Consider the following 18,921-nt stretch of genomic DNA (forward strand, 5'->3'; position numbering starts at 1 on the left):
AATTTGAGTGAAAATTCTGTTGTCTTTTTTAATGTCTTGAACTCTATCACTTTTCCCTTATACTTTTTAGTTATATGAACAATGAGTTTTTCTGTGTGTGAAATTAATTTTTGTCTTTAGAAATGAAGATGACATGACTACTAAACTAGCAAATATAATACAAATAAATAATGAACTTGGTGTAGAAAATACTCCTTTCAAGATACGAATGGTAAATAAAGTGATTTTCTACCTTTTTTTTGTATGCATAAAGTGGCATTAATTTTCAACAGCCCTCTTTTTTTTCAATTGATCTACTTTTTCCTAATTCATAAATTTTGACTCTTTATGCAAAATGTATGTAAAAATGTGTTGAGTAAATACAAAACATCTAATTACAGTTATTTTTTAATAATAATTAAACCTGTTTTGTCACATTGTTCATAAAAATCTTTATAAGATAAATATTTACAAGCTATTGATATTAGTCAAATAAATAAATTATCTAATTTTATATTTATTATTTCTGTATTGTTTATTCTTTCAGGGTTGGGTTTTTAACATGAATATGTTGGGTTTTTAACATTTAAAATAATTTGTAGAATAATCTAATAATTAGACCAAACTTCATGTTTTTAACAATTGGCAAAAACTATGTCAAAAGGAGTTTTTTTACAGAATGATTAAAACTGTCAATTGTTAAAAGCTTGCCAACCCTTATTTTTATAGTTTAAAGTACTAAAAAATCTAAACTTTTTCTCGTGGTTTAATTTTACGCAATAAACTTTTATATTTCTTTTACTGCAAAATTATATATTTTTTCATTAATAGAATGCCTGAATGCAAATAACCATTTTCTTCTGTAACTATTGCTTGTTTACGATGAATAACTTCAGTCTTTTTTCTTTATTTCAAAATATATTATTTATTTTTAATTAATGTAATACTTACTGATGCTATAATAAGTTGTTATATTCTTATAACACTTTTAGTTGTGTTGCAAAACTACCCGAACTGTCCCTAGGTATCAGTATTCTGTTATTTGTATGTATCATTTTTCTTTACTTTGCCAAGATTCACAAAAGTATGCTAAAATACAGCTAAGTGTTTATATACAATTTCAGTTCTTTAAATGTAAAGATAAAATTTTAATACATTTTCTAAATTCTGTGTCAGAAATAATTTCTTAGCCAAAAATAAAAAATTTTTAAAAAATTAGCAATTTATTCAGCATATAATGACATAAATAATGTAATAAAAGTAGCAAATGAATCTGCTGTAATTTTTAAACTCTAATTGTTTCACAAATATTAGGAGTTTTTGATTTTATATTTGTGTATAATAGATACTCTGAATAATTCACATTAATTATAATAAATTAAAAAAAGGAGTCCATACCTATAGTTCTGAGATTCCCACAGATAAAAATACCTTGTCCATAACTCCGTATTAAGTTGACCAGGAATTGAGAGTTTCCTTTTCTTATGGTGAAATTTGACTCTACTTCCACTTCCTACAGAAAATATTACCCATGTATAGTAACTCTTTAACATCGTTGGATAAAAGGACTAAATTCCGAACATTTTCATTTTAAATTAAAGTATGTTTCTTTATTACATTTCATATTTCAACTTTTAAATGTTTTTTTTATTCCTCTAGCAACGTTGGGATAGTTTACAAAAGTGTGTTGCTCTTCATATCAACAGTGAGTTGTCTGGCGTAACTTTAGATCCAGAGGTAATTTTTTTTAATACTAATGGTTGGTTGGTTGGTGTCGTATCCTCTGTAGAATCATATTTCATGGTGTGCTTGAATAGTTTTTGTTATTTCTATGGCATTAAAAGAATACAAATCCTCTTCTGTGGGGTAGTTTAAGAGGTGAAGGCCTGCAGCGACTGCAGGGCAGTTAAAAACATGATATGGTGTCAGTTCCACATTAAGACAGTTGCCACAGTTTTGATATTTTCTAGTCTTATCTGTAGAAATTTTCATGTTTTTATGATGTTTTGTTCTTAGTCTGATGAGAGTAGTGGCTGTCTTCCTATCGATGTCAAGATTAGTTATTTGATCGTGGGCTTTGATTTTTAAAGGGGTGAATAGTCTTGATTTTGACTAGGGGTGAATAGTCTTGATTTAATACTAATTTGTTCTTGTAAAAAAAAAAAAATTATTTTAAGAAGAGATTTTTGTCCATCACTTGAAATGAAAATAACATCAACATACTCAGTATTACTTTTTGAAAACTTCATACACGTCAAAAATTAGATGGCAGTCAACCTGTTTCAAGCCCATCAAAAATAGATGCCCATTTTCAAGACAAGACAAGCGTGAATGTAACAAAAGTGTTTTGAAAAAAAAACTTAAAGTTGCCAATGAGAAATGGAAAAATAAAGTTAAGAAACAGACAGAAAAACCATATGAACTGAGAGACAAAGAAGATAAAAATCAGAATGAGAATAAGCACAGTGACCAAGAGAAATTTCCCCAGCAATTATCATGTACTACTATCTTCTTAGTACAACCTTGGCTGCATTGGACAAACTAAATGCTTTTTAAAATTTATACTTGAGAAACACATTAGATATGTTCATTATCAAGAATTCGCAAAATTTTCAATTGCTTCACATTGTTGGAAACTTGGTCAAAAATTCAATTTCGACAATGCTAAAATCTTGATACCCTGGAATCTTATTTTATTCATTTAAATGCTGGTTCCTTTGTTACTGACATTAGTTCCTCCCCATCTCTCTATAACGTGTGGAAATACATTTTACCCTAATTTGCCTTTCGACTACCATGTTTTTTCATGTTCTGTTTTCACCTTTTTTCTCTTTCGGCTTCTGTGGTTTTTCTAGTTTTTGTTCCTTACCTTTATTTTTCCGTTAACTACTTTATATTGTTTTTTTCCAAATCATTTTTGTTTTGTTACATTCACGTCTGTCAAGTCTTGAAAATGGGCGTCTATTTTTGATGCAATTGAAACATATCGACTATCATCTCATTTTTGTATATTTTTGAAGCTTATGAAGTTTTCAAAAGGTAATATCTTACAGTTTGAGTTCCTCGCAACTATTTATTTGATATTCAGTGCTATTTATTTTTTATGGTTCTAATAGTTTTATAAACTTACCAATCCTTTCTGTTTTTAAATATTCCTATAAATCAAATTTAAACATTTAAAAATACTAAGTTTGAAAAAAAAATTATGTAATAAGAAGCTTTTTTGCATGAAATAATTCAATTAATTATCAGACATTCATAGAGTAAAAGGCTTTATGTTCTATTTTAATGTGTTAGTAAATGCTATAGAAAATTTGGTAATTTTTTATTGTAAATATTTACATATTATTGTATTCTAAGCATTTTTAAGTATGCACCTGGGAATCATATCATAATTTTATGTTTAAAATTCAACTTCTTTTGCTTTAAAAAGTTATTAATTTATAGCACAGCTCTAGCAAATTATATAACCTGTCAAAGTGTAACAGAGCACGACTCTGAAAAAAAAATTTAGGATTTCTTTAAAGCTCATAAAGTCAACAATTTAGAATAGCAACCACAATTTTAAAGATTGCTTCTACTTTTGAAAAAAGAAAAGAAAAAACTATGCAAGTGAAACTTAATGCACTTATTTTTAAATTTTTTAAAACATGCACCAAAAGTTATATTTTACTCTTTCCCTTTCCTCACGTGTTTATGTGTTTTGCTCCTTTTTAAACAGAAGTGCATACTATTTAACAATCAAGTAAAAATATGACTAATTGACGTCTATTTTGTTTATATGGTGAATATATAAACATATTAATGAGTTAAATATACACTTAGAGGAGAATTAAATTTTAATGTTTAATGCCACACCTCACTAACACTAGTGAATTATTTAAAAAAGAACAGAACTAGATCCTAAAATTTATCTTGGCTAAAACACTTGGTTAGTCTATGACCCAGTAAGTGGTCTGCAGTTTGGAGCCACTGGTTTATGGCATTGAAAATAATATTGAATTGTATGATTTCATTAGAAATTTTTTTTATTTTTAAGATTCTAAAGAAAAGTGCTGGAAGAGGCATAATTCAAAGATTAAAAGGTAAACATGGTCGATTTCGAGGTAACCTATCTGGGAAGCGTGTTGAATTTACTGGAAGAACTGTGATATCACCTGATCCAAATTTACCTATTGACAATGTGAGTGTAATTTTACTTATTTACTTCCTTTGCTTGATTTTTATGATTGAATTTATCTGAAGTTTTTTAATGCTGAAAATTTTTTAAAGGTTGGTATTCCTGTTCACGTAGCAAAATCTTTAACTTTTCCTGAGATGGTAAGTATGCTTTGCTTTTCTTTTTTCAATTACTCACAAATACTTTTATGAATGCCAAAATTTAACTTTTTATCATATCATACTACTTTTAAACATTTATTTCAAGCATTATGTATTGAAAACTCCATTTTAATTTATTTATTTTAAATAAATTTAATAGGTAGATATTTAAGATACTATATTTACTTTTATGCATCTAAAGTTGAAATTTATATTAATTTGGTTTTATTAAAAATTTATTGAATATTTTGGTGTTACATTAAATTACAAATCTGACAGTTGTATAGTGTTATATTATTTTGTTTTTTCTGTATTGAATATATTTTAAACTATATATTTATGTATAAATAACCTTAAATGACACTATTTTTTATTTAAATTCAGATCGAGCCTGATTTTAAATATACTTTGTTAAGTATATATGTGTTATTTTGATTATTCACTTGAGATTATTATGTTGTGATTAGTGTAATAAAAAAGAAAATTTGATTTTGTGCTTTCAAATCATGAATCTTGTGTGTGTGAAAATATTTCAAAACTGCTTTTTCTTATTATAATATTAAATCTAGGTGACTTCACATAATAAGAAACAGTTGAAAATTCTTATAATGAATGGGGGTCGCAAACATCCTGGAGCTAATTTTTATATTGATAGGGATACAAAAATGAAAAGGTAAGTTATTTTCTTTTGCTTTCTTTCTTTTTCCTTTCTTTTTTTTTTCTTTTTGCATTTTTCATCATCATTTGTTTAATTATTTGTTCATCTATTTCAGTGATTTAAACTATGCCAATAGGCGAAGAATTGCTGACAACATAAAGGTACAACTACATAATTTTAAGATTTGTGTTCTGTATTTTTGGTGTAATGAGATATACTAATAGACAACTAATTGCTGAAAATTGTTATTTTTATTCTTAAGAATTTGTTTTCATGTCATTTTTTTAATAATAATTTCAGTGTGGGGACATTGTTGAACGGCATATGCTTGATGGAGATATTGTGTTATTTAATCGGCAGCCATCTCTGCATAAACTCAGCATTATGGCGCACAAAGTATAAAAATACTTACTAGTTCCTATGTTTATATTTTAAAAGTAACTTTTGTGTTCAATTGTCGTTTTTTTTCAGGCCAAAATTGTGCCAACAAGAACTTTTCGTTTTAATGAATGTGTCTGTACTCCCTACAATGCTGATTTTGATGGAGATGAAATGAATATTCATTTACCTCAAACTCTTGAAGCAAGAGCTGAAGCTCTCATTTTAATGGGGGTATGTCTTAGTGTCTGTCATCTTTGTTTCTCATACTTGAACCTTTATTTATCATCAGAAACATGCGTTATAATGTAAATCATTAGTGCTGTTTTGTAAAATCATATAATTGTTAGGCATATGTTTTGAAAATGAAAAATTCAGCTTTTTCTTGTCTGAATAAATAGAATCTTATATTTTCTCTAATTTTGAAAGATGTAGGACATTATAATTAACAGTTTCCATTCTACCATCTCTGAACAAACTTACAGATGTGGATTTCTCTTCTTAGGGAAATTGAAGGGTGATAGTTAAAAAGAAAAAATATAGAGCGAGCAGTGCAAATGAATCCAAATGATAACTGTTTATGTTATCATTCAATAAATTAAATCTGTCTATAATAGAGATTTCTGAAAAATAAATGTTTAATATTTCAAAATAAACTTTAAACAAAGAAAAAATATTAAAAATTAGAAAAATTTAATTTTAAACCACATTGAATTTTTAACCTCAAATTTTGCTAATGTAGCAAATACACTAATAATTCAAAACCTTCTGTGAATTAAAAATTGCAGCTCATGTTTAATTCAGTGGGGGGGAAATGTAAATGTAGGGATCATTTTAATTTTTTGGGTATTTATTAAGTTTATATTGCAAACATTTTTTCCCTGGGTGTAAATATTTCAGCTTTATAAAATCAAATACTCTCAGAATGTTATTTTTATATGCAGCAAGCAATGTACTCCGAATATAAGTCACCAATTCTTAGTTCATGCAAGTCTTGATCTCTAAAAATATTTTATTGCAAAAATAAAATTAATCTATTTTCATTTCAGGTTACAAACAATTTGGTAACTCCACGAAATGGTGATCCTTTAGTTGCTGCCATACAGGATTTCATTACAGGTTTACTGTCATACTATGTACTTTTTAATTTAAATTATCTTAAATAAAAATCACTTTGAAAGCAGTCCTTGTTGCTGTGAGTTTTCAATATAAAAGATAGCAAATCAGTTTTTAAATTTGAATTTATTAGTTTCTACATTGAACACCTTAATATGGTTGTTGCTTTAAGTAATAAATTTATTTTTGTAATGTGGTATTGCATTTAGTTTCTATGAGTCTTTGAACTTATTCAAATATTTATGATAATCTCTTTTAGTGTTGATAGTATATATTTTTAATTTTAAAAAAATCTTGTGACCTGATAAAATTACAAAACTTCCCTTATTTTTTTTTTTTTTTTTTTTTTTGATTTTTTATCTTAGATATCTTATCTGTTTCCATTTTCTAAAAATAAAAAAATTACAATTTATCAATCTCCTAACAGGATTATTCTTTTTTATTGATGTTCTATATATATATATATATATATATATTAATTTGCTTACATGTTAAATGATTCTACTCATATTTTATCTCCATTTAAACTTAAGAACTCCAAAATAGACGCTCATTCTTTTGAGATTTACGGGTATCTATTTTTGAGTGCTCAAAGTATCTTGACTTTCATTATCATCTTTATACGAACTTTCTGCTTCAGTTTCTTAAGTGTAATCGTTTAATTCATTTTGTATTTTTTTAGGTGCATATTTATTAACGCATAAAGATACATTTCTTACAAAGTCAGAAGCGCAACAAATCATTACTAGTGTACTCTCAAATGAAGATCTGCTCATGAAAATTGACTTACCACCTCCAGCATTAATAAAGGTAATAAAGTAGTTATATATTTATTTTACTTAATTCATTGAAAAATGCATGCATTATTTATTTTATTTTGTTGTTTTTAAAGCCCTACACATTGTGGACTGGTAAACAAATATTCAGCTTGATTCTGAAGCCAAATAAAACTTGCAAAATACTTATAAATCTTCGAAAGGCTGGAAAAGGAAAATCAACTTCTGCTTATACTGCTCTAGAAGAAATGTGCATCAATGATACATGTAAGAATTGCATTCAATTTTATCATATTTAATCAATTTTACCATTTCAATGTACTAGATTTTTTCACTTTCATGTTGGCAGCTATGTTTTTGAAATCAAATCTGTAGGAATGGAATCATTACAAAATCAAAACATGTTAAAACCATCCTTTAATAAAATCGTTTTTTGCCATTTTTAAAATCAAATGTATGCTCTTATGCTTAACAGTTTCATGTAGCATTTTTTTTCTTGTTATAAATAATATTTCAGTCTTTTTTCCATTTTATCTGTTGCAGTTGTCAATATCAGAAATAGTGAGTTGCTGTCTGGTACAATGACAAAACAAACCTTAGGTTCTGGATCAAAGACTACTATATTTTACATTCTGTTGAGAGATTATGGACCTAGCTATGCAGCGAATGCTATGTTGAAACTGGCACGTCTTTCATCTTACTATCTTGGTAAGTTTTCTTCTTCTACAGAACAAATTCATGCTCATTACCCCATGCTCTCCCATCTTTTTTCTGAATAACTTTTTCTCGCTTATCGTTTCTTTTTTACTTCTGCAAAAAACATCAATATGAATTAATACTAACTTTTATTAAAAGGCAGAAATGAGCTTCCATGGAAATATAGTTTATTTAAAAACATATAAACTTGTAAACATGCATACTAATCTCTAACAAATAGAGTTGCAGAGTAACTGAAAAGCAACAAAATGAATGCAATTAAACAAGCTTCAACTTAAGGCTTCATTACTACATGTTCTTGTACTACAGAAAAAGAATAACGTCATGATCTACAAACAACAAATGAAGAAGACCACCTGGATACACTTAGTTCACCCGCATAAGTTGAATGGAGAAAACGTACCGTCGCCAAAAGCAGGTTTCGCAAATCAAAAGATCTCAATTTCTTTTATGGTCAGTAAACTAATAATAAAACCCAAAAAAATCATCTTTAAATATTTATTTATGTTACACTTTCAGCAAGAGAGCAATTCTCCTTTCTTCTATGAACTCAGTTGAGCATTATTGCTAAAAAAAGGGGGGGGGCTGGCATGAATGGAAGAAAACGGGTTCAAAGAATGTAAGAAAAGGATAGCACATTTAGTGACTGTCACTACAAAACCGAAGACTGTTTTAGTCTTGTTAAAAGAATGTTTAAAGCATGTAAAACTAAATAAAGAAAATACTTTAGACCTTTATTGCATTTGATGCACATTTAAACTGCAACAATTACCATAGTATCAGTAATGACTATCACCAAAATAAATTAAGCATCATTTGTGACAATAATAGCATGGCAATGTTTTTCATTCTTCCTAAACTTTTTTTTATTTCAATTAGTGTCTATTACCAAACTTAATTAAACATCATTGATGTCCAAAAATATGGTGATTTTTTACTTCTCTCTAAGCAAAATAGTACCATTTCTCCATCAATTTTGATTTTTTTTGTACATAACTTATTTTTTGTTTCAGTTGGTATTTTTTTATCAAATATACCTAATCATCATTGGTGTCAATAATAGAATGGCAATTTATGCCATGTTTAATGTCCATAACCATTTATGCCCATTAAAACAATGGCTAACATTTAACCAGTGAGTAAATTCTATTATAAACACTCTCTTCCAAAATCAATGATCTAATTGAAATTTTTGAACAAATTTTGGGATCCAGCATTTGGATTTTCAAATCACTCCATACTGCTGCTTTCCAAATTTTAGGATGATAAAGCATTCTGGAGTAATAAAAGAAAAGCACACAGACATACAAATAGACTTTTTATTTTATTATAAATTAAAATTGTTTCGATAATTTTTCAAACTATATAATCATTTCATTTATGTATAATATATCATTTATAACACATGTGCTTAGTTCGTTCTCTTTCAGCATGGTAAGATTTGCAATTATGTGCCATATGTAATGAAAATTATTTTTTTTTTTCTTTCATATATTTTGTAACTGCTGTATATGTGCCAGGACAGCCTTTCTTCCTAAAATTATAGTACTAATGTTTCTTATCCCTTCAGGTTTTTTGTTTTGCTTGGCCTCAATCATTTATTCAATTCAATTCTTTTATTTAGTTTACTTTCTTTGCGTGAAATACAAACTCTACACCATCAATGCATTTTGTTCTTGTGTTATATAATTTATATCACTCTATTGTTATGCTAAAGTTGTTTCAGTTTTGTGCTGCATTTTCACTTCTTGGGCTATTATTAATTTCCTCCTTAAACGTGGTCCAACTTTAAATGTAATCTTATGTGTTTAAATTTTTATTTTGTATTTTTGCTTTCATTACAGCCAACCGAGGTTTTTCAATTGGAATCGGCGATGTTACTCCTGGTATTGGACTGTTGAAAGGAAAGGGTGAATTAGTACAAGAAGGGTAATGAATAGAACTTGCCTTTATTATTAAAATTAATATGTGATAATCTATTTTTTGTACAATGTTAGAAAAATTTTTAATATTTTTTTAATCATTATTAATTAATTCTATTCATTGATGCATATATTATGAAAGATAAAAAATTTAAAATTATCTTATTTTATTATTATCATTATTATTCCATCTAGCACTCATGCACACAATCTCTTTCTTTAATTGCTATAGATTCACTTAATAAAAATTGTTGTTTATCAATAGTTATGCTAAATGTGAAGAGTATATTCAGAGTTTAAAAAAAGGAGCCCTGGATCATTTACCTGGATGTAGTGAAGAGGAAACTTTAGAGGTATTTATTAATAAATTTTTTGTGTTCTTATTGATTTCTGTCAACGAACTGAATTCAAACTCCAATTTATTTTTTCAGAATAAAATTATGGCTGAATTATCTGCTATAAGAGAGCGAGCTTTCCAGATTTGTCTTAAAGAACTTCATAAAACCAATAGTCCTTTAATAATGGCTCAATGTGGATCTAAAGGTACTATTTTTATACATCAAAATTAATCTAGCAAAATTTTTTTTTGTAATCTATTTTAAAACTTTTACCCATAACACTCCAAAAGTATTTCAAGTTTACTTCTCCAAAAGTATTTCAAGTTTACTTCTCACCTGATGTAATCGCAATAAATAATTTTAATATTAATTATAATTATGTGATTAATTGCAAATGTGACAACAATCATTGTGAAAACATTCTATTGAAATTTGCATTTTTATTTTAACCCGAAAGACGAATGGGCAGTCAGAATAAGTGTCAAGAAACATATTATATTTATACAGTAATGCAAGTAATATTTTCTGCAAAGTTGTTTAAAAGAAATAAAATCAAAATATCACCGCATTAAAAATTATTTCATTTACATTAAAGAAAATTTGCAAATTGTGTCATTTGTATTTTTGTCAATATATTATTTTATTTTAATTAACTGTCCTCAGAAGTATCAATGAAAACATTTTTCTATGATTTGGTGTTTTGAAAAAGTTAATTGTAGTAAAATGAGAGTTTTTATTTTTATGTTATTTTTCAGGATCCAACATCAATATCAGTCAGATGGTAGCTTGTGTAGGCCAGCAATCTATCAGTGGTCATAGAGTTCATGATGGATTTGATAAAAGATCTTTGCCTCACTTTGAGCGAGGAAGTTAGTATTCTTTCCCTAAAGAATGACATGTGTGTTAAGCTTGTTTTATTGTGAATTCATTGTAAAGTAGCAGATTTTTATTTTGCAAGCTTAATATAGAATTTCTATACTCCAGCTTAGCATAAACATTAATTACGAATAAGATTAAAAAAATTTATTTAAAAAAAACAATTATTTTCAAATAAGAAAATATAAGTTGAGCATTGTTGAAGAATTTTGGCAAATCAGAATTATAGAGTAACCAGCTTCTTGCTATTATGCATCAGAAAAAAAAAACTTCTAACTCTCTTCAGTTTTCAGCACCACTGTACTAAAAGTCATCCATTCACCTCTCGTTCCCTCATTCCTTTGGATTCTGTCCATTATTTTCATCCCTCTGCTAACGCACAGAAATAAAATCCTTTGCTTAGTGAATTGTAGTTAGGAAATCCTTCCATTTTCCCAGGAAATCCTTACATGCTACAAGAAAAAAATGTGTCCTTTTTTTTTTACAAAACTGTAAATTCTTTGTAAATGTCATCTTTCCATCAAATCTATTCTTCCAATGTGATTCAATGATATTCAAAGCTACTGTTGGTATAGTGGTACCCTGACCAAAGAAAAAATTCTTGCTTACACTATTGAAATGAAAACTTTTGTACAAAAACTACTATTTCCCTGAACATAGACTCTCTTGTATATCGATAATAACCTAGTATCTATATATCAATAATATTTATTAACCAAAAAATCTTATTAAAACATAAGCTCATGAAAGATGAAAGAAAGATAGTAGCGCTAAATAAAAATTACAAGTCATACACACTATATATATATATATACATACACGCACATAAATATTAACTACCTCCCTTATTTACACTATCTAACATCTAACTACGAAACTCTAAATTACTTAGTTGCATTATCTACACACTGCAACTTTAATATTTATTTTAAAAACAAAAAAAGTAAAAGGAAATTATGCTTTCTTTGTTTTAATAAAATTATAATTTTAGCGACAATAAATTTTGGAAACAAACTTTTATCTTTTATTGGCATTTTCCTCAGTTTTTATCTTTTTGGCCAAATTTCCAGTTCTACATTTTCCTAAGCACTAACTTATTTCAATCACTTTTTATTGGATTCCAAAGTCTTTCAAATTTTTAGTTTTTTTCCATTCTCTGTGCTTAACTATTCTCTGTACTTAATTGTCTTTTTTCCTTGCCTTCCTAGTTCCAATTTCTAACTCCTTTAATCTCATTTACTTTTTGTACATCTACTAACTTCCCATTCTTCCTGGTTTTTCAGTACCAGCAACCTACCTAATTTAACCTAATTTTCTGAATCAATATCATCTTGGTAATTGTTTCATGTCATCAAATTCTTCCGTATTTCACCATTTTCTTTGGCTTGCTCAGGAATCTACCTTTTACCGATTTAGCATCATGTATGCGTTTTCAAACTTGTGTTGAATTTTCTTCTCTTTCTCAATATGTTGCCATTTTTTTAACTTCTTTTTCTTGTACTTAGGAACTGTGCTTATTCCAATATGCCTCAACTTAATAGTTTCCCTGCACTAAGTTATTGCCATTTTCCTTCTCATTTTTACCTGGGATTCATTCTCTCTGCAAATTTGGCATTTCTGACTGATTCTTATTATTCATTGCAATTTTTTTCTTTCAGCAATTTTTTTCCCCTGATTTATTTTTTATCAACAGTTCCACTTTTGTTTCAAACTTCAACTTTTCAACTTCAAACTTCAACTTTTATATTTGCAGCCAATATTTCACTTCTTTTATACTCGGCTAATGCAGCTTTGTTTTTATCAGAATTTAACTTTTCTTACTTTCTTTCTCAAATACAGCACTAAATTTGACATTATCGTTATTTCCATTTTTATCAGCAAACTGTCATTGTCGATTTGCATTTTCTCGTTTTTGCACCATTTATCAGAGCTGATTCTCAAGCAGAAATCAGTTTTTTTGCTGGTCTATTTTTGACAAATTTTACTTTATTTTCTAGTACCTTTAAAATGTTTTTATTTCTTCAAAATCTATTTGTTATATGTCACTGGCATCTCATATCATGTTTATGGAATATAATTTTCGGAGATAACAAATTCTTTATTTCCCCATATATCTGCATGTCTTAGCTATAAATAAATTCTTGATAAAATGATGGTACACATATCTTTCCTAAGTTGCCTAAATCCTGACAAGTGCGTGCGGATATGGAACCTTCCACTGAATATATTTAAAATGAGTATTAGAATATTTTCTTTTGCCCAAGCTGGAAATATCTTAAGAACGTAAATATTATAGGATTATGATGAATTAGATTATGTTACTGTTTCAATTATGTATACTATATATATATATTTCTGGGGAAATAAATATTTCTTCTAAGACATTTACAAATTATCACTATATATTTATAATGATCAATTCTTAAATATAAGTATTCAAACATTTTATCATATTCAACTTATGAATTTGTTTAAATTTGAAGGTAAAACTGCTGAAGCAAAAGGATTTGTTCAGAATAGTTTTTATACTGGCATGACCCCTACAGAATTCATATTCCATACAATGGCTGGAAGAGAAGGTGAGTGCTATTTCAATTACAGTGAAATGATACACTTTAATAAAAAAAAATGAAATCAAAATGATTATTAGGTTTTTATCTATATGTATTCATGTTTATAGCTAGACATATATTCCAGGTCTTGTTGATACAGCAGTTAAAACCGCTGAAACTGGATATATGCAAAGACGACTCATCAAAGTAATATAATTATGATTTTTTTTCCTATTATAGTCAAATAGATGACTTAATCTATTGTAATTCTATGTGCCATGGTTTAAATATTATTTAACAAGTTTTCTTTTTGTTTAATATACAATCTTATCTAAGTAGTATTTTCAAAACTTGTCACATTTCATGTGGTTTTATAGTATTTTCTATTGCTCAGGGACTGCTATAGGTGACTACTTTATTTTTAAGCAAATGCTATACAAAACCTTGTAGTTTTTGTAGTTTCAGTCTTATTGGTTCCTCTTGTTCATGTGATTTATAAATGATTGATTCCAGTTAACAATATAGTAATTATATCATAGAATTTTTAAATGATAATTGCGAGAACATCCTTTAAAGTTACTTATGTACAAAAATGTTTAATGGCATATTCACTGTGTTTTTTATTTTAAAATCGTTGAAACCTTACTTTAAAATTATTTAATTTTGGAAATCTTAGACTACTTAGAAACTTTATATGTTGGTATGATGAAATAATAACTGATTGATACACAAGACTTTTTTTTTTAATGCAACAGCATTATAAAATTTTTCCATGCTTCGTTTTAAAAATATTTTCAGTATTGATAAAATTATAGTGAAAAGTTTTAAAACTTTCTCTTCTAAACTAAGTGATTCTGATATTAAAAATCGTAAATTTTATTATTCTTTTTTGATGAAATCAACTTTTATAACACTTAAGTTGATAAAATAATTTATTTTTTTTAGTTTGCGGTTTGTTTATCTTTTTTAAAAGTTGTTTGCTATATGTATTCCAAAAAATATCCTAAATTTGTCCTGTTTTTTTTTTTTTTTTGTTTTAGCTTACTACAAAACTTGGTTATACTGTACTTCTAACTTGTTTAAAAATGGAGAAATATAATTCTCTATTAGTGTCAAATTTATCAAATGGCAGACACTAATATGTTCATGGAAATACTAGAAATTTTTAATTTCTAATATTTTTTTTTATTGACTCTTCAAATAAAACTCTTATATTATAATAAAATAATTTTTAGACTCAATTTCACAAGAATGATTTTTATGTGGTGGGAGTGTCATTACATATTGTATGTTACATTACATGCCAAAATGTGTCATTACAGACCTGACCCAAAATCAATTTTAAAAAATGTTCAAGAAAGCATGGAATACATAAAAAAAAATGTAAAGAATTTCTTGGGATATATTTAATTTTTTATATCATTGATCCTAAATATTTAATGTATCTAAGTTTTATACGTTCAATCTCATCAATATTCTTGTTGACACCAATTAAGTTGTTCAATTTGACGCCATGCATGGAATTTTCTTTGCGATTCTAATTATTGATTTCATGCAAAAATTATAGATACATTATTATAGTTGTCACTCTGATGAACTATATTTGAATCGTGTTTGTTTAAAAGCATAAAAAATAAATATCTCATGTTATTTGAAGTAATAGATATTTCTTTTTTTAAAACAAAAATTTTCTTTGTTATATGAAAAGAAAAAATATAATTTCTTTAATTTTAATACAATTCTCTTTTTATATGTTATATATTGTTTGAGACATTATATCTTGTTTTGATTTAATGTGCTTTTTAACTTTGTTGAAACAATTTGCTAATTAGAAAATAAGAGTCCAATATTTTTGTATTATCATTCTCTTTTTTTAGGCCTTAGAAGATTTGTGCTTGCACTACGACATGAGTGTTCGTAATTCTGTGGGAGAAGTTGTGCAGTTTGTTTATGGAGATGATGGATTGGATCCTGCATGTATGGAAGGCATTAATAAATTTGAAACTTCTCTGAAAAAGGGAGGAGATAGTTATTGCATGAAAAAGAATGAAGACCCGCCTGATTCTCCAATTATATTTGAAAGAGCTTTCTATCACATTACAGTAAACATTTAAATGTGTTATATTTCTTTCTCTATTTTGATGTACAGGAACCCGTTATCCGGAAATCAGAAAACCGGAACGAAATTCAACAAATTTTCCCGTCATTTTTTTTAAAAAATGTTTTTTTTCCTCATAAGATTTTAGGATTTTTCTTTCTTTTTTAAGAGATGTTTACCTTACCATCATTTTGGAAATAATCATTAGTGTATTACATCATCGCTTTTTCCTCTTTTTAAGATTATTTCCAAATATTTTTTTTTTTTTTAGTTGGGTTTAACAATAAAAAAAGCGGCTTTTTGTAGCGATTCAGAAAACTGGAAAAATCAGTTATCTGGAATAGCGATGGTCCCGATCATTCCGGATAATCGGTTCCCTACTGTACTGTTTAATTAGATATGAAAGTATGTTAAAATAGATAAACTCATTAAGTGATGATTAAAAGGTTACAAAAAACGAACTTATGATAAGTATAGATTTAAAATAATAATTAAGACTCTTTTTAAAACAATCTTAATTATTTCATTATATGTATAGACAACTAAATTTTATTAATTCTTTATATCATTTAACTCTTAGAGCAATTACACCAGCTTCTTCAGAAATTAAACCTTGTGGGTATCCTGAAAAATATTTATCTCGTGTTATTCTGTGAGATGTGTATCTGAGGGGGTTCTGTACGATTTTGTCCGCAGTCAAAATAATCAATGGGTTCAATAGAGTTTAAATGCTTGAAATATGAGTTGAATGATGCATTCAACCACCCTGCAATCTTGTCGTGGCTCCTCCAATGCTCCCATGAAGGGACATCCCTTCAGCACAATCAACATGACAAAGTGGTTCTAAAAGATTTTTCGCAAAAAGCTTACCGTGATGTTTTTGATGCCAGGAAATCTTGCTAAGAGCAGAGCAGTGCAGAAAACTTTTAACTTTGGTCTTTTTCTTAGATTTTGACATTTTTTAATGTATTGTGTGATTAATGTACTGATCATATAAATTAATGTCTCACTAATATAACTTTTTGAACAAATCCTGTATGATATGATTCAATTGCAAACATTGCATCTTTTAATCATTTTCTTACTGTTGAATTGATCAGATTTCTTTGTTGTCAAATGATCTGAAGCAAATTTTTTTACCCTTTTTTTGGGGGGGGGGGAATGTTTGAATCTTTAAAAGGAAAATCTTTAGAATGACAAAGAGTTTTAATAGTTGTTCAATTTACCACTGCTAAAATTTATTCTTATTGCGCTATTTATTCCACATATTGTGTTATCATTTTAAATTATTGGATCGCAAATTGTTGCAACGCGCACTTCCATGTTACGACAATTATTAAATGTTTGTTAGTACTGCTTTTTCTCAAGTTCACGAATTTTTCCTAAAACTAAGATTTGTGAAGAAGTTTGATATGTTTGTAAGTTTTTTACTTACATTTTAATAGCAATTAATACGTTTCTGAAACTTTAAAATCAATAGTTCAAACTTTTGAAACATTTAGGAGATTATGAGAATTGGGAAACCATATAAAAGCCTGTATCCTGTGTATGATAAATTAATAAAGATACCCTAAAGTCCAAGAAGAAGAGAAAGTTTATTGAAATGAAAGGATAACCAAGGATATTACCCTTGACAAGGAAATTTTTTTAATTCTTTTTATTCAGAAAGATGTGGAAAGCTGGCTAACAAATCTTTGATAAAGAACAAAAATAATTTAGCTATGTACATAATTTTGTACTGAAATTCTGTTCTTCAGAATAAAAATATTAATATCGCATACAGTAATCAAAAGAAACAAAGTTTATGCTCTTTTCATCATCAGCATGGGCACGACAGCCCTTTGTGAGCCTGGGCCTTCCTCAGAAACTTTTCCCATTCTGCCCTTCTCCCAGCAATTGATTTCCAGTTCTTTACTTTTAGGATTTTCAGCTCTTTTATATGTATTATTTATGCCGTGTCTTCTTATGCCTGCATGTTTTGTGGGGGGGGGGAGTATTTATGTTATTGCAAAATTTCTCAAAAATTTTATTAAAATTTTGATTTTTCCACATGCAAACTTGTTATTATAATTATAAATCATTCTTATTTGAAATGACAAAAACTGCATTATGTTTACTCAGGCAAAATATCCATACAAAGAGGAACTTCCTTTGGATGATGAAACTTTGATTTCTTTAAGTGATCAATTAATACAAGAAGAATTAAATGAAACTAGTGAACCATATCAATTGCAAATGAGGTAAAAATAAAAATTATATAAATTATTAAATTTGTGTTTAATTATCTTAAAAGATTGCTAAAAAAAATTTTTTTCAGGCATTTCTTTATTGATCAAGCTAACCGTATCAAAAAATCCAGGCTGCAGTATAAAACTAAACCTGGTCGAAATATTCCTTCAGGTAATTACTTTTAAACTTCTTTTTTTATTATGTTAGTCAGACTGTTTGAATTCTGAAAAGAAATCGAAATCGTGAACTTTTCAAAGATTAAATTCTGTATCTAGGAGTGAAATTTTTTGAAGATAGTTTCATTCTATTGAAAGTACCATACCATAGTTTTGAGAGCTATTGAAAAAATAAGACTAAAAACTTCTTCCTATGTGAAGTTAAAGTTTAAAATTATGACAATCTATATAGTAGAAAATAGATGTTTAATTACTAATTTTATGTTTAAATGATCTTAGCTCAATATTGGTTCAATAGGTTAATTATATAATCTTAATTTAAAATGTGTTATTCAATGCATCATTTGCGTTACACAAAATTAAAACTTTTAGTTAGGAATGAATGGTTAGTCTTTAGCTTTCACCACACTTTGGATTAATAGATGTTGTATAGAATTATTATTAATTTGGTTTTAAATTTAAAAAAAAGGAAAAAAAACCTATTAAAGAATTATTGAAAAAGTGTTTAACAAAACTATTTCACTTCATTAATAATTTATTTAATATCCATTTCCAAATTTTGTTCCAACAAGTTCATTTCATTTAGAAAACATTTCTATTATTAAAGTCATTTTTTATTTGCGTCTTTTATTTTTATATGACACTTTTTGCTTGTAACATTTTATGAAAATTATTCTTTAAACAAAGTTTTTTAATAAATGAAAAATTTTTGTTAAATACGCTAAAAAACATCATTGATTACTATAAATTAAATTATTATTATATGGATCTATGTTTATATTTACT

The 18,921-nt window shown here is 27.3% G+C and overlaps 1 protein-coding gene across 2 annotated transcripts in view; it reads left to right on the plus strand.

The window, feature by feature from the left end:
• Polr3A (RNA polymerase III subunit A) overlaps positions 1 to 18,921 on the plus strand; it is a 45,407-nt gene that overhangs the window by 14,847 nt on the left and 11,639 nt on the right. For both annotated transcript variants that reach the window (XM_087162567.1, XM_071179916.2), the window contains exons 8-28: positions 121 to 211; positions 1,639 to 1,716; positions 4,019 to 4,162; positions 4,252 to 4,299; positions 4,869 to 4,972; positions 5,073 to 5,118; positions 5,258 to 5,353; positions 5,429 to 5,569; positions 6,385 to 6,454; positions 7,134 to 7,261; positions 7,344 to 7,494; positions 7,771 to 7,935; positions 9,789 to 9,873; positions 10,132 to 10,219; positions 10,298 to 10,409; positions 10,960 to 11,073; positions 13,564 to 13,659; positions 13,778 to 13,839; positions 15,510 to 15,734; positions 17,852 to 17,970; positions 18,048 to 18,130. In XM_087162567.1, coding sequence (XP_087018693.1) covers positions 121 to 211; positions 1,639 to 1,716; positions 4,019 to 4,162; positions 4,252 to 4,299; positions 4,869 to 4,972; positions 5,073 to 5,118; positions 5,258 to 5,353; positions 5,429 to 5,569; positions 6,385 to 6,454; positions 7,134 to 7,261; positions 7,344 to 7,494; positions 7,771 to 7,935; positions 9,789 to 9,873; positions 10,132 to 10,219; positions 10,298 to 10,409; positions 10,960 to 11,073; positions 13,564 to 13,659; positions 13,778 to 13,839; positions 15,510 to 15,734; positions 17,852 to 17,970; positions 18,048 to 18,130 — 2,246 coding nt within the window. The remainder of the gene's footprint in view (positions 1 to 120; positions 212 to 1,638; positions 1,717 to 4,018; positions 4,163 to 4,251; positions 4,300 to 4,868; positions 4,973 to 5,072; positions 5,119 to 5,257; positions 5,354 to 5,428; positions 5,570 to 6,384; positions 6,455 to 7,133; positions 7,262 to 7,343; positions 7,495 to 7,770; positions 7,936 to 9,788; positions 9,874 to 10,131; positions 10,220 to 10,297; positions 10,410 to 10,959; positions 11,074 to 13,563; positions 13,660 to 13,777; positions 13,840 to 15,509; positions 15,735 to 17,851; positions 17,971 to 18,047; positions 18,131 to 18,921) is intronic.

This window comes from Parasteatoda tepidariorum, chromosome 1, assembly GCF_982258835.1.
Source record: "Parasteatoda tepidariorum strain Cologne lab strain chromosome 1, Ptep-v5.0, whole genome shotgun sequence".
NCBI classification, from domain to species: domain Eukaryota; kingdom Metazoa; phylum Arthropoda; class Arachnida; order Araneae; family Theridiidae; genus Parasteatoda; species Parasteatoda tepidariorum.